This window comes from Sciurus carolinensis, chromosome 12, assembly GCF_902686445.1.
Source record: "Sciurus carolinensis chromosome 12, mSciCar1.2, whole genome shotgun sequence".
In the NCBI taxonomy this organism is placed as follows: Eukaryota; Metazoa; Chordata; class Mammalia; order Rodentia; family Sciuridae; genus Sciurus; species Sciurus carolinensis.
The window spans coordinates 21,188,123-21,204,969 of NC_062224.1; the positions used below are offsets into that span (position 1 = coordinate 21,188,123).

Below are 16,847 nucleotides of genomic sequence, written 5' to 3' on the forward strand. Positions count from 1 at the left end.
GGGAGAGAACTGATATTGGGGTTTGGATTGAACAACAGATTCATAAAACAAAGATTTCTAACCAAAGGAGAGTCGTGGTTTTCAGCTGCAACCCGAAACAATTAAAACCTGACCATCTGGTCTTATGAAAGTGGTGAAGCAGATACACTCATTTGTAACAACCTCTTTGCTCCCGGCCCGGAACGGAGTTTTAAGAAAGGCCCTAAGCCGATCGCCGCGGGTATGGTCCAAGGTGAAAGCAATCGTGTGTGGCTCTTTCCAACTCCTGGCCCGGAGGCTGGAAGAAACCATCCAGGATGCTTTTTGTGCAAAACAGTACTTGAGAACCCGCGGAATCGCGGCTCTTTCGTGCATTTACTGGGGACAAACGAGCGCATAAAAATTGGTAGGGAGGAGTCAAAGAGATTGCTAGCCCGGAGGCTGGGGCTGCGGATTTGGGAAGGCAGGGGGACGAGGGAGCGCTTTCTCTCGGTAAAGAGCGAGCCGCCGGCAGCCTCCTGGTCGCGAGTCCCTGCGGGGCGCGAGCAGGCGGCGGGGCTCGCGGGCTCGCAGACGGACACGCGGCAGGCGGCGGCCGCCAGGGACGCGCCCCGGGCCTGCGCTCAGGTGGAGCGGGCGCTGCTCCGCAGCTGCTCCCGCGCCGCGCCCCGGGGACCCGCCCGGGTAGGGGGCGCAGCGGCCGAGGCGCTGGCGCCGCGCCAGGCCCCGCTTTCCCGCCGGCTGGCCGAGGGCGGGGCGGCCCCAGCCCCATCCCCGCGTCCCATCCCCCAGCCCGGCCCCGGCCTCCCGGATCCTTCCCGCGCTGGTCTTTCCTTCCCGCTTTCCCCGGGAGAAACATGGCCGGGAGCACTGAGGAGGCGCCAGACTGCGGGCGAGGCGTCGTGGTAAATGCAAACTCCCGATTTCGGGACCGAGTCGTGCGCTCCCGGCTCGCTCCCCTCCCCTCCCTTCTTGGCACCCTCCTTTTAGATGAAATGCCTGAAATGCCTTCGGGAGAGAGCGGGCCACTGCTTTGTTCTTCCCTCCGGGCGGGGATCCTTTCCATCTTCAAACCCAATCCTCCCTTCCCCGCCCCCAAACTGACGAAGTGCCTAATACCGACGTCCCTTTACCCCTTGTTCTCAATGTCCCCCCTCCGTCCCAGACCAGGAATCCGCTACCCGGGCGATTAGCCTGCATCGTGCGGGTCCCCACTCCTACTAGCCTCCACGAGTCCCTTCTGCGAGCGGGCGGGTCTGCAAAGACCCTCGCGTGCCATTCTGGCTACTCTCCTTTTTGTGTTGCATCCTGACTCCTCCAGTGTGGGCTTCAGTTTTGTTTTCAGAAAAGATAACTGAGGATTCCTGAGAGCAGCTAGGAAATAAAGTAGCTTCCTTTATTAAAGGAGCTCTCCTGGACGGAATTGGAGCTTTGGAGCCTTTGAACCTGGGGTGGGCCTCTGTGCACAAGTGCTGGCACAAACTAGCGGAGTGCCCCTGGCCTCAAATGGAAGAATGAGAAAAGCAAGCTGGGCCTGTGGAGAGAACTGGAGATGATGTGTGTGAAATATTTGGTAGTTTGTCCGGCTGGAGGGATGGGAGATGGGGGTGGTAGTTTTGACCTTGTCAGGTTTAGTGTGAAAGGTGGTGATGGTTCTTCCAGAGCTCATTTTGTAATCCACAGATAATCTGTGAAAATGAATCAGCTGAATTAGAATGAGAGCATGGGGTAAAGAAACACCTCCACTCCAACAGAACTGTTGAGGTTGAAATATGTGGGAGGTTTTTTTGGTTTGTTAGTTTGTTTTTGTACTGGGAATTGAACCCAGGGGCCTTTCTCCACTGAGCAACATTTCCCAGCCTTTTTTTTTTTTTTTTTTTTTTTTTTTTTGAGACAGGTCCTGCTAAATTATTGAGATTCTCACTTAATGCTGAGGCTGACTTGAATTGCCATCCTCTCTCCTCAGCCTCCGCTGTCACTGGGATTACAGACCTGAGCTACTGAGTCAGGCCTGTTGCTCAGTCTTAATTCAACAGCAGGACTTCTTCAAGTTGGAGGTCATTTATTCATGCCACACATGTTGACTGTCCTGCTGGGTTCCAAGGGGTGTTTTGTTTTAGGCTCTGGCCTTACGGCAGGAGCAAGACAAAAACCTGGCCTTCATGGAACTTGTGTTTTAAAGGAGAGACACAGGCAAGCAACTTGAAAGCACATAAAGGAGGTAATTTCAACTGTGTGCAATTGAAAGAGGGTAGCAGCGTAGAGAGAAATTGAAGGAGGGATGGGGATCAATGATTATGCTCAGGTGATCAGGATAGACTTTTTGTGACATTTGAGCTGAGATCAGAAGGGTAGATAGGAGGTAGCCATGTGAGGATTTCAGGACACAGGGCTACATACCAAATGCAAAGGAATCATGGCATCTGATTTGTTTTTTCAAAAATCACTCCACTTGCTATGGAGAGGATGGACAGGACAAGGGGTGAGGGAAATGGGAAGGGGATAAAAATGTGAAAAGGGGAAATCATTAAGTTCAACTCAGTTCAGTCTGTAGGACTCACAGGTGGGGATGCTTTATAGGTACTTTGAAATTTGAAATTTGAAATTCATAATTGAATTCCTGAGAATAACAGATTTGGAAGTCATCAACAAAAGTAATATTTAATGTTTAAGAGTAAATGATGACATCCTATAAAAATGAAGAAAGTAAAAACTATTCCAGGATAGATACTTGGAAAGCCCTAAATATAAGAGGGGTGGGGGAGGGGATAAAGACACCAAGTAGAAACAGCAGCATGGGAGATAAACAGTCAGCTAGTAAGGCAGCAGGTAGGTGCCCAAAGGAAAGTTTTATGATAGGGGGTTGGGTCATGAGGTCACCAATAGTGTCAGATGCTTCAGGAAGAGCCAGTAGGATAAAGATGGGAAAGAGGTCTTTGGGTTTAACAATTACAAACCCATTAGTGGCGAGAATCCTTTAAACAACCATCCCATGGTTGAATATTTACCATTTTGCACTACCATATAATACTAGATATGCTTAAAAAAGAACAAAATAAACCTAGGTACACTAATCAGATAGGTAGATTACTGAAGCCTGAAAAGCAAATGAGATAACAGTGTAAATAGTCCAATTTATTATTATCAGTAGAGGCCCTTTTGCAGGCAAGATGCAGAGAAGTGGTGAGGGGGACAGGGAGAGGAGACACAGTTTGCACCTGCTCCTGTGGGGCTTGGAGCTGATGAATAATTGCTAAACTGCATGAGGGCCCACCAAATTCGGAAATAATCATTGTATGATGGAAATGGCCCCTGCATTTATGTCACTGTCTGCAGTAGAACTTGGGATAATTAGATTAACCTCAAGTTGGAAATAAGCAGGCAAGTCAAGTTCAGAGAAAATTCAAGGTACTGATTGAAGGAAGCTTATATAAGATAGGGAAGGAAAGGAAAGCTGGAGAGGGTAAAATAGAGAGCCCTAAAAAGTAAGGTACAAAAATATCAAAAGGAAGTTTTAGTACCAGTGAGAAGAAGGGTAATAATAGCAAACATCTATGGAGCGCTTCCTATGTACTTTTACAGTTATTCATTGAATCTTCACAAATCTGTGAGATAGGTCAGTTATAACTCTCCATTTTATTATGGAAGAAGAAATTAGGCACTGAGAGAATGTGCAGCTTATCCAGGTCATATAACTAGTAAATGGCATAAGCAGAATTTGAACCAGCTTTCAAATACTATGCTGCATAGGGAACTGTGATTCCAGGGGAGAATTCTAGAGGTGGGGATGCTCCCAGTGGCTGAGGGGCTGTGTGAATGCATCGCTAAGGTGGAGTTAGGATGAAGTAACTTGCTGTAGGACAGGTGAGGAGCTATAAGCTAGGATAGTTGGAAGGATCATCAGGGTAGGCACTAGAGTAAATCATTCAAAGAGTTGTCCAGAAATGAGGTGGAAAAGAAAACTCTGAGTTGGCAGAAATTTGGTGATGAATAGAACCTGATGATTTAAACATGACAAGTATAATTTTCCAAAAGAAGAGAATTATTAAGAGATTTAAGATGGCTCTTGCTCACAAGTGACTTTTTATTAAATTGGGCAGGTAGGACATTAGTAGATTATTAACAACAAATGATAATATATACTAATTGTTAAATAAGAGGTGTGTGTACCCCCTGAGTTGAAATATTTTGCACGGAATTGGTCATTACTTGATCTGGAGCTAGTAAGGTCACTGAACTCCTGGTTGGTGCCGCATTGTTACTTCTCAGGAAAAGAAAAGATGTTATCTGCCCCACCTGGCTTTTGGAGGTCAGGTTATTAGATATTTTTGTTTCTGTTTTTTTTTTTTTTTTTTTTTTTTCAAAAGCATTATCAAAAGAACCAGGGTTAGTACCTACATTGGTGCACGTAGTAGCAGTACAAGTCTAAAATTTCTGTTTCTCTTACAGTTGACTCTTCTCCCTCTCTCCTCTTTCCATGGGGATGGAGTGGCAAAACCAGGGATAGGTACAGCTTTACTTGGTTGTAATGAATTTTATCTTCTGGATGCTGAACCCACCACAAAGAGGCAGGCCTGTGGAATACAAGGTGTTATGTGATCTGTCAAAACCCTCTCCTTCCTCTCCTGGCAGAACATGGGGCCCTGCCTTTAGCACAGGTTCTACTCATTGTCCCAGGAGCGTGGTTCTGAGGTGGGCTTCCCCTCACAGAGCACCACCCTTCCTGGGACTGGACTGGGCCAACTGATGTTCTGGGATTCTTCGAATCAGGGCCAAGGGATGAGACTCCTTTCCTCTTTGCTGGTGAGCCTGAAAACCAGTGTCAGTGGCTTGCAGGGGAGATCGGGGTCAAGTGTGTGGAGCTCAGAAGTGAGCAGAAGTGGAGAGTAGCTGGTAATATATGTTTTCAAACTATTTTCTCTCTAAGGAAAAATTAAACTTGCAAGAAATAGTCTAAGGGTGAAAAAAACAACTTTTAATGACTCGTAGAGAGGGTTTTCAGTGTATCTTCAAATGAGAACAAGAGAATCAGAATTAGTTCTGGGATTTGAACGCTGTATAAAGTGACTCAGTTAATGTGTTTGTCACTTCCCCAGCTTGGTGCTGTTTTGCCTCTTTGAACAGAGAAAGCATTGTGCTGAATAAACTTGGAGCCTGTTATCTCTGATACTGAAACTATTTAATGGTTTCTTGTTGTGGTTTTTAAAAAAGCAAGTGAAAAACATAATTATCTAAGGTGCAGAGCACCCTCCATTCCTCCAAGAGTAGACTTATTTGCCACACAATTTGCCTGCACCTTGAATAAAAAAAAAAAGTAACCAGTAATTCCTTCATCTCTCATTGTCTTTAATCTCAACATTGAAAGCACCATTTCAGATTAATTGGGAGTAATGGCTAATTGGGATTCTAGAGTAGTTTTAAGGAAATAAATTTCTTCCACTTGAAATTTACAGCTTTTACTAAGGTAATAAGACTTTGGCAAATAGCTTTGAGTCACTTATTTATTTTTAATTATTTGACATTTAAAAATATTTACTAATTTTTAAAATGCTTTATTCATGCATTTTAATTATCCATAATAGTGGGATTCATTGTGACATATTTCATACATGCACGTAACATAATTTCATCAATTTCATTTTCCAGTAACTCCCCTTTCCTCCCTGCCTCCCTTCCTCTCCATCCCCTTCCTCTATTCTACTAGTCTCCTTTCTATTTTCCTGAGATCCATTTTTTATTTCTTTTTTTGTCTCTAGCTTCCACATATGGAACAACACCTTCTAACTCTTGACTTTCTGATTCTCACTTATTTTACTTATTTTACATTCATCAGTATATCAGCAAATGACATAATTTATTTCATTGGAGTAAAATGGAGTAAAACTCCATTTTCTTTTTCCATTTATCTGTTGACCAATACCTAGGCTGGTTCCATAACTTAGCTGTTGTGAATTGCACTCCTATAAACAGTGGTGTGCATATATTGGTATATAGGATGATTTTAGTTCTTTTGGATAAATACCAAGGAGTGGGGTTGCTGGGTCATATTGTGGTTCCATTACCACTGTTTTTTAGGAATCTCTATACTGATTTTCCCAGGGGTTGCACTAATTTGCAGTCCCATCAGCAATATATAAGTGTTCCCCCCATCCTTGTCAGCATTTATTATTATTTGTACTCTTGATGATTTGAGGTACTTCTGTAAATGAACTAAAACATATAATTTGTAACTAAACAGTTATGTTTCAGTACATCTAAATGGTTAACATTTATTGCATAAGTACTATAAACCAAATACTGATATGTCTTATAACCATTATCTCCCTCATTTAATCCTCACAGTAACCATATAATGCAAGCATTGACTTCATTTTATAGATGAATACATTGAAACTCAGAGATGTTAATGTGCCCAAGGTCCTGTGGCTAACAAACTTGACCCAGATGTGTAGACTTTTAAGTCTATGCCCTTGCCTTTCTGTTGCCTCTGAGTTATGGATTGCCATTATAATTTTTATGTGTAGGTTTGTCATTTTTTAAAATCATCTTTTCCCTTTTCTTAGCATTCTTATCTTTTTTGGCATTATTTCTTAAGCACTTGTTATATGTTAATGTGCTAGGTACTCTAAGTACTTTATTCTGCTTCTTTTTGTTTTTACTACATCCCTGTCCATAGGTATTTTTGTGTCTTACTTAAAGGAGAGGGAAATTGGGTCTCAGAAAGAATAAGTAATTTCACTAACATCACAGTAGTAAGAGACAAAACTCTTGAACTTGGAGTCGTCTCTGAGACTCAGTCTGAGCAGAGGGCAACAAAGGATTTGCATGGTGAAAATAATGAACTCAGAAGACCCTTAGTTAATAGTGTCACCAGTGGCAGGGCGAAAGGAAGTGGAGTGGGTAGTGTGTGTGGTCCAGAAGGGGAGCCAGAAAGTGTTTAGATGGTCTCCATGGGGGACGGTGCTCCTCAGGGTCCTTGGATGGTCTTTACTGTGGCCAGACAGAGGCTCTTCTAGAGGCTAGCGATCTCTCAAGTGCAGCTGTTAGGCCAGGCTCTGACCAGCTGCTCTAGTGTCAGAGGTTATAGCAGCCCAAGGAATCCTCAGGGTGAAAGCCAGTTTCCTGGCAGAGGTAGAGCAAATGCGATGCTTTTCAGGTATGCAGATGACACCCACACGTTGGCCCTGGGTCTGCCAATAGATATGATAGATATGAATCTCCAGAGCCTTGAACAGTGGTGCTCTTTATTGCAAGGAGACAAACTGAGAGTTGAGACTGAAGTTCAGATAGTTGGGTAGCATGTGGGTGGAGACAATCATGCATTCATTCATTGAACATTTTTGAGCACTTATCTTATTCCAGGTCAGTGATCTGGGCACTGGGAATTGAATAAAGAATAAGATACAGTCTCTAGCAGAAGGAGCTAACATTCCAGTGGGAGGAAACAAGACAGAACACACAAACACGCACATGCATGTCACATCCAATGGCAATAAGTGCTATGAAGGAAAGTAAAACTGGATAAGAAGGATACAGAGAGGGTGGGGAAGGAAGGGTGCCATTTTATGTACGTGGCCACGAAAGGTCTCTCTGTAGAGGTGGCATTGAATGAAGACTTGGAAGAAGTAAAGGGCAAGCCACACGAACAGTCAGTGGAAATGTACTGTAGACTCCAGAAATGGCGGGTGCAAAGTTCATTAGACAGGAACATGCTTGGCAGATTTAAAGATCAGCAAGGAGAACAATGGTTGAAGTAGAGTGAAGGATGAAGAAGGCTCTGGGGGACACATCAGAGGGATAGACCCTTATGGACCCTGGTAAAGACTTTGGATTTTATTCCAAGTGAAATAATAAACTCTCAAAACTTGAGCACAAGTCTGCTAGGATAATGATGTACATTTTAAAAAGAGCACTCCAGCTGCCACATGGAGGGCCGGCAAGTGGATCAGGAAGGCAAGTTTAGCAGCTACTGCAGTAGTCTGGGGAGACATGACAGTGGCATGGGCCAGGATGGGTGTAGAGAGATTGCAGCAGAGGTGCTCAGGACTGGTCCTGCTTAAATATTGAAGGAATTGAAGACAGGCTGAGCTATTAAGGCTGCATGAGGGGGTTGAAAGAAAGGAATCAGAGACCATTTCAAGGTTTTGGTCTGAGCAAGTGGAAGAATGAGCTGGTCTTTACTGAGATAGAGGAGGGATAAATAGCATGAGTTTGGTTTGCCTGGCAGTTCAGAAACTAGAACTGCAATGGGAGTGTGTGGGAACTGGACCTCAAGTCGCCTTCCAAAACCTCAGCAAAGGGGAACTGGATTTGAGCCCTGAATGAGTGAAGAGTAGAAATCAGGGCAGTGTCCCAGCACTAAATGAAGGGACTCTAAACCAACAGCAGATTAGATGGCGTGAGTACCAGGATAGATGGGGCAAGAAGGTCCCCCTGGACCTTGGTTGGAGACTTTGTTAGAACAGAGGGCTATGAGGGGCACCAGGAATTTGAGAAAAAAAGATCAGAGGGTGGGAACAGCCAGCAAGGCCTCCAGGAAGAAGTGGGAGCTGACTGAACTTCTTTGGAATACAGAGGTAGAGGGGGAAGAAGGCAAAGGGTGCAGATGCAGGACAGACTGAGCTGGGAAGAATCATGACTGGACACCCATCTGAGGGGGGAGGGGGTGTAGGGAGTTGGCCTGGAAAACTAGGATGATGAAGGCCAGCATTATAAAGGGCTTTGAAAGCTGATAGCTGGACAGAGGAATCTGGTGAACGTGTACAGGAGAAAGAACAGGAGAAAGAAGTCAGTATATAACTACTGCATGTTTGAGTATATGATGGTTTGAGTAGATAATGCTTTCATTATTGCATCCTTTCTAAATGATGTAATTCCACTTTCACCTTCATTTTCTCCTCTGTCTCTGTTATTCTAACCATGAAACTTGCACATTTTGAGTCCTAAACAAGGTAAAGACTTGCTTTCGGTCTTTCCTCCGTCTCTATTATTCTAACCATGAAACTTGCACATTGAGTCTTAAACAAGGTAAAGACTTGTTATCAGTCTTTCCATGAGTAGGCCAATTTTCTGGACCATCACATTCCCAGAAAGGACTGACTTAAGTTCCTACCATAGTACATCCTTTTAAAGTCTTTACTTTATTGACTAGACCAGTCAAAAGTTTAGGTCCACTCTTAACGCTGGGAGGAATATGCTATTCATAGATGACCGGCAGATGAGACATTGACAGTGAATAGAAATGTAATGACATATATCTTTATGTAATAAATTATCATAATAATGTTATATATATACTGCAATCCCAGCAAATTGGGAGGCTGAAGCAGAAGGATCAGAAGTTTGAGGCCAGCCTCAACAACTTAGTAAGGCCCTGTCTCAAAGTAAAAATTAAAAATGGTTAGGGATGTAATTCTGTGGTAAAGTGCACCTGGTTTCAATCCCCAATATCAAAAAATGTCATATTTATATTTTATAATTTAGATATAAATTATGTGGGTGTGTGTATATATATATATATATTTGTTTTCTTTTTACAGTGCTGGGGATCAAACCCAGGGCCTCACACATGCTAGGCAAGCATTCTCTCACTGAGCTAAACCCCTAGCACTTACACATTTGTCCTTTTTTCTAAACAATTTTATCAGGTTAGCTATAAGCCATCAAGTTTATGTTTTTATTATATGGTGCCGGTATTTGGGAATGGAGCATTCTTTTCATTTAAGCAGTAAACAAATGACCTTTCCCAACTCAACTTTTCATAGTTTGAGAGAATATAATTTAATGCAATATTGAGATCTGTAGATCTATCTTTGGTTTGTTTTTCAATCATAATTTTATTGTTCTTGCTGTTTGTTTATGTTTTAAAAATAAATTTCCAATGAAAAATACCATAACCAAAATAATTTAATTTACAGATTACAGACAACTGGCCAGGGTATGACTTAAATTTGTTCACGTACCCACAGCACTATTATGGAGATTTGGAATATGTGCTCATACCTCATGGCATCATTGTGGACAGGTGAGTGGTACTTTTTGTGGCAACCTTGGTCCCATGCTGGCCCACTCTTGTGTGAATCTTATAATGTACTTGGGTGCCCTAGTCTCAAGCCCTTTTTAGAGTGATAGAGACCTTTTATAGGACAGCAAATTTGGAATGCAATGAAGTTATGCTTTCACTGAATGGTATCCTTGGATATTTGTCCAGGGGGAGTACTAGGAAGGCTATATACACAGCTGTTGTAAGTACCAGGCTCACATGGACAATGTCCTATACAGAGACATGGAAATGGTTGCTGGGAAAGCACTGATTTTACCCCAAAATCTTTGTCTCATGCCTTTCATAGACCCTTGAGTTAATCAGAAAGAGCCAAGAGGTGACCTTGCCTTCCCCTTTCATTTCTCTTGGACTACTGCGTTTCCTGGCCAGTGGTAATGTTTTGGTAATGACAATATTTGCAGTTTAAAACTATCTGCAGAAAACTATTTCTAGCATACTATTTCTAGTTCTTTCCTGCCTGTCTACATTGACATCCTCTGGGTTTTTGCAGCCTGCTAGCTTTTCCAAAGACAACATTTTCTCTCGAAGCCCCTACATCATGTGCACTTACACTTGGTTTTCAAGGGTCCACCTCTAATTCAGCCCAACACAAGCATCAGGATCTGTAGGTCATACCCTTTAACAAAACTGTCTTGAATTCAAGAGGTTCTTATATCTTTAAGTTATTGGACAAAGGTCGAAATACTTAAGACTTCATATTTATATGGAAAGCAAGTTTCCTGGTATTTATCAGGCACTCTCTGGAATCCTAGAGATTCTTTAGAGGCCCAGATTTCTAAGTGGGGAAGGCTGTGGGGAGTAGGAGCAAGCTGAGACTTTGGGACCCCCCATCTATCCTTCCCTCAAGTTGTATAGTTTAGTTCCTCTGCCTCTACAGTTCCTTAATCTGTTATATAATTACGAGTTAAAATGTAACTTTATGAACTAAGTCCTCAGAACAAAACAAAGTTCGAGAAACACTAAATGGTCACCTTACCACCAATCCTGTCAGTAAGCAAATGGAATTCTCATTCCTTCATCAAGGTTCTAAGATTTTACATAAGATTTGCATTTTGCTTATTTTCCCAACTTATAATATGTTATTAAAATAAGTTCTAGTTTGAGGTTTCTTGTGCCCTGAGATGACTTTTCCATGGACTATAAGCCTGATTCTCAGAGGGGAGAAAAGTTCCATGATCATATAAGCTTGGGAAATGTTGCATTTCCCAGATTGGTAACTTTCCCAGTTGGCACTTGAAAATAAACATTAGCTTATTAAAATACAGAAAATGGCAGAGGGGACCTGCTTGACTTAAGCAATTAAACTAACTTTATTTATGCAGAGGGAGACTATATTGTTCACCTCTTCATAATGTCTGAGAAGAGATTTCCCTTAATAGCAGTTTGGGAGGCCCCTGGTTTAAACAATTTTTTGCTTTTCTTACTTGAATTTTATGAATTTTAATTGCATCCAGATCTAAAACATTATTTAGTCCAGGATAAAATGACCCTGGGTCTTCTCCCTGTATAGGAGAATTATTCTGTAAACACATTTTTATGTCTACAAACCCTGAATCAGTAGTCTGGGACCAGGAATGTCCATTCTCACTTTAAAAATAAACATTAAGGTAAATTTTATATACTACAAAATTCAGTTTAGTGAATGATTTGGTGATTTTAGGGAACTTTTATACTTGGGTAGCCATCTTCACAATTCAGCTTTACAACTTCCATTATCCTAAAAATGTTACTTGCAGTCCACCCCTGCGCTTGCCTCTGATGTCAGACAATCATTAATCTGCTTTCTTTGGCTGTAAATTTGTTTTTCTAGATGTTTCATTTAAATAAAATCATGTACTATCTAGTTGTCAATTCACCAGTTGATGGACATTTTTTTTTTTTTTTTTTTTGGTACCAGGGATTGAACCCAGAAGTGCTTAATCACTAAGCCTCATCCCCAACCCTTTTTATTTTATCTTTTGAGACAGGGTCTCACTAAGTTGCTTAGGAACTCACTAAGTTGCTGAGGCTGGCTTTGAACTCACCATCCTCCTGCCTTTAGCCTCCTGAGTCGCTGGTGGTTTTCCAATTTTGAGTATTATGAATAATGCTTCTATGAACACTTACATACAAGTATCTGTGTGGATGTATCTTTTCATTTCTCTTAAATGGATTCCTTGGGATGGAATTCTGGGTTTTCTGGCAAGTTTAAGAAACTGAAAATTATTTTCCAAAGTGACTGCACCATTATCCATTCCCACAAGCGATATAGGAAGGTTCTTGGTTCTCCACATACTTTCCAACATTTTGTATTGTCTGTCCTCTGGGTTAGAGCCATTCTGATAATATATAATGATATCTTGACATGGTTTTAATTTGTATTTTCCTAATCATTAATATACTGTTCATGTCTTCTTTGGAGAGAATGTCTATTCAAGTTTTTTGTCATTTTAAAAATTCAGTTGTTTGTCTTCTTATTGGGTTTTAAGAGTTCTTTATATACTTTGGACACAAATCCTTTATCAGATATATGATTTACAAATATTTTCTCCCAGTTTGTGGCTTGTCTTTTCATTTTCTGATCGGTATCATTTATGAAGAAGTGTATTCTGTTGTTGTTGGATGAAGTATTCTGCACATGTCAGTTAGATCCAGTTGGTTGATGGCGCTCTCAATTCAGCCATGTCCTTACTGAGTTTCTGTCTGTTGGGTTTGTCAGTTACTCATAGAGGGAGTATGGAATGTCCAAGCACAATAGTGGGTTTGTCTATTTCTCCTTGCAGTTCTGTGAGTTTTTTGAGCACTCTGTTGTTAAGAGGATACACATTAAGGATTGTTATATCTTCTTGGAGTGTTGATCCCTTGATCATTACATAATTTGTCTTTATCCCTGATAATTTTCCTTGCTCTGAAGTCTGCTATCTGAACTTAGCATAGCTACTGCAGCTTTCTGTTGGTTAGTGTTAGCATGGCATGTCTTTCCATCTCTTTACTAATCTAGCTATCTCCTCAAAGTAGGCTTCTTGTAAGCAGCATGTAGTGGGGTCTCTATTTTATCCACTCTGACATTCTTTATCTTTTAATTGGTGTATTTAGATCTTCACATTCAAAGCAGTAGTTGATACAGTTTAATATTTATCTTATTTGTAACAATTTTCTATTCGCTGCTGTTGTTCTTTCTTTCTTTCTTTTCTTCTTCTTCCACAGTGTGTGGTCTCTGATGACTGAGCCATTTGATTTTCTTGGTTTTATTTTTAAGGCCAGCTTACCAGGGTTTCCCCCTGTGTTTAAATAGCACAGTGTTCAGTCTACAAGTGGTTAGAGACCACTTACGAGACAGGAAGTCTCCTCTCTGTTGTTGGATGTACCTGGGGGCTGGCAAACAGGTTCAAGTTTCCAGCCAACCTTTTTCAAGTCGTCCCTGATTTTTATTCCCACCCCTCTCACCCACTCTCAGCTCTCTTACATCTCCTCTCCACATACATGCAAGCCTCTGGTTCACTTGACATATATGAAGAAATAATTGTGTACCCTTGCCTGGTGACTCCAGTCCCCTGGAACTCCCTATCGATCCCAACTGGTTTGCCAGTTCATTGCATAATGGAGACTAAAGTTCAGGGTAATGGAGCCATGCTCCTGATGTGGCCAGACGAGCTTACAGGGTTCCCAGTCAGGTGAATTCCCTGTGGCAGAATCCTGTGCTGGTTGAACAACATGGGTAAACAACAGCTGGGGATGGGAGTTGGGGGTGATGGGCACCCCCAGGCAAGAGTGCCACAGACTTCTATCCAGTATTCAGTGTTTTCATGAGTATCTGCTTTGCTATATGCCTTTGGTTGATTTCCAGAATACTAAAATGTCTGTGTTTGAATTTTGTTCAGCTTTGTAGTTCTTTGCTTGTAGACAAGATGTTGACCCCCTTAGTCCACCATGCTGGAAAAAAATGTCCCTTTTTAAGGAGCATACCAGATATTCTGATATATATTCTTTTTTAAAAAATATTTTTTAGTTGTAGATGGACACGATATCTTTATTTGTATGTGGCGCTGAGGATGGAACCCAGTGCCTTTGCACATGCAAGGCAAGAGCTCTACCACCTAGCCATAACCCCATCCCTGATATACATTTTTTGATGATCATGTTTTGAGAAACACTGCCTGAAACTATAGTTACCATTTTCTCTCTCTATATCTATCTATCTATCTATCTATCTATCTATACACACACACATATACACATAAAATATGTTATGCTATATATAGTATATGTCAAATGCATGTAATACAATATTATATGTATAACTTAGTTATATCCATTTTAATCTATTTCTATTTGCTTGAAGTGCCAGTGGGAATTTTTTTAAAAAGTGTGTGTCTTAGATCCTGCCTTCACTTACATTTTGATGTTATATGGTCCACGGGCAATGGACTTACAGACAGCTAGAAACAGATACAAGAACAGTTCCAGCCAGCTCTAGGCAGCTGACCAAGGCTGCTGCTATTGCACAACTCCAGGGGGCATCCTTTGCATTATGCTCCATGGAAGCACTGCCTGTGGCAGTTGTACCTTTCACATAGGCGATGTGCTGCCTCTGTTGAATGCAAGACACATTATTCTTTTGATGGTTACAATGGGCTTGACTTTTCCTCCAGTCTCCTATAAAGTAAGGTGAGTGAGTCACTCTCCATTTCCTTTCCGTCTGCTATAAAGTGAGCGGGTCATCAGATGCCATCATAACATTGTTGAGGTTAACAACAAGGCACCATGGTGATAAAATAATAGCATGCAAGTTCTTTGACATTGTACTTTATACCTTAATCATTTTTGTGACATGAGGTGCCAAGAATGTACCATTAATGATGCAGCTATCAGAAGTATGTTTTGAACACTTTGTGTCCAACTTTAACAAAGCTTTCCTGTTTCCCAAATTTTTCTCCACACTCCCCTGAGTAATCTAATATGTTTAATACATCATGCATTTTTATTAAAGGAACAAAAACGCTCAGAAATAGTTGCACTTTAATATGTCTTTTATCCCTTAACTGCTTTCAGAATTGAGCGACTGGCAAAGGATATAATGAAAGACATAGGATACTGCGACATTATGGTCCTGTGTGTACTTAAAGGTGGTTACAAATTCTGTGCTGATCTTGTAGAACACCTTAAGAACATCAGCCGAAATTCAGATCGATTTGTCTCTATGAAGGTTGATTTCATCAGGCTAAAGAGTTACAAGGTAAGTTATTATAGGTTCCATTTTTACTGTATGATATTTAAAATTAATAATGTCAGTATAAAAGTACTAATAATGAAAATGTGTAATTTTTAAAAATTGAAGTGAAAATGAAGAGTGTAATTTTTTTTTTTAATTTGCAAGACTATCACAATCTACTATGAGGATTCAGATAATATTCTTTGGGGGAAGAAAAATAAAACTTCCTATTTTCACATATGCAGAGATAGCCTTGAGGAATGATTCATGCATTCTTTTATGGTGATAAAGCTAATGTGGTTATTTCCTGGTGCCCAGCCTCAGAAATGAGAATGTTAAGAAAGTTCTGTGAATGCTGATATCCTTTTGCCCTGGATGTGCCCTTGGCCCTGGAGACCTGTGGGAGGGTGTCCAGCCCAGAGAGGAGACAGTGTACTTGGGTATCTGCAGTCATGGACTGGTGATAAAGAAGGGAAGCCTGTAGAGATAGCACATTATCAAGTGTGAGGATACCAAGCCAAGGAACCTCCAGTGGAAGACCGTTCCACCAGTTTATGATGGGCTTTCTGTGGCCACCACTGGACGGAACTTATTCTCCAAGATATGGTCCCCTTAGGCTTCTCTTTGTGATGTTAACTTTTGTGATGCTTTTTGATTCAATGCATGGTAAATCATTAAAACTTTCTTACTGTTGTTTGAGAATCTCTTGGGGTCAAAGCCATGAAAATATTCTCATTGACTAAATTAGCTTGACAGCATTTTAATTCATTAATGACTCTTTGAATTGACTTTCTGTTTATATAACAAAATCACCGTGAACTTAATGGTGTAAACCAACACAAGTTTATTATCTTACAGTTTTTCTGGGTCAGAGGTCTGTGTTCTCTGCTCAGTCTTACTGAGCTGAAGACAGAGTGTTGGCTCAGGTTTTGATCATCTGAGGGTTGTGGTCATGTTTCCAAGATCACTGATTGTTGTTAGAATTCCTTGCTGATTGGACACTAAAGACCTCTCAGTGCTTCTAGAAGCTGCCCTCAGGTCTTTGCAGTTCACACACAAGGTAACTTTTGCTTCTTCAAGCCAGGCGGGAAAATCTCCATTCAGGAAGGGCCCAGCCTGTCTTTTAAAGATCGCCTGATTAGGTCATGTTCACCCAGCATAATCTACTTCTTGATGAAATCAAAGTTAACTGACTAGTCATCTAATCTTGGGAGTAATTTCCTACTGTATTTATAAGTTTGACTTACACTTAGGTGGCAAGGATTATTCAGAATATGTACACCTGAGCTCAGCAATCCCAAGGACCATTTTAGCTTACTCCACTCTTCAGGTGACTCAGTTGCCTCAGGTCTAACGCAGATGCAAATTCTTCTCATTTCTTAAGATATGCACTCTACTTCCTGATGGTGTCTCAGGCTGGGGTGAAGCTCATTTGTTGCAAACACCTTAATCCTCGCTCATTGACTCCATCCTGTCTTGAAATTTTTTTCTCTCTTTAGTTCCCCTTCACCTTGGATTAAGTAGCCGTGCCCTCTTCTTATGAGATTTTTTTTCTCTCTCGTTCATTTGGCCCTGATCCTCGTTACACTTGTTCCTGATAAACAGCTCTGAAAA

General features: G+C 41.3%; 1 protein-coding gene across 1 annotated transcript in view; it reads left to right on the forward strand.

The window, feature by feature from the left end:
- Positions 1-692: 692 nt before the first annotated feature.
- Positions 693-16,847, forward strand: part of Prtfdc1 (phosphoribosyl transferase domain containing 1) — an 86,357-nt gene continuing 70,202 nt past the window's right edge. The window contains exons 1-3 of the mRNA XM_047521257.1: positions 693-884; positions 9,897-10,003; positions 15,074-15,257. Of these exons, the coding sequence (XP_047377213.1) occupies positions 837-884; positions 9,897-10,003; positions 15,074-15,257 (339 nt within the window). The 5' untranslated portion in view covers positions 693-836. The remainder of the gene's footprint in view (positions 885-9,896; positions 10,004-15,073; positions 15,258-16,847) is intronic.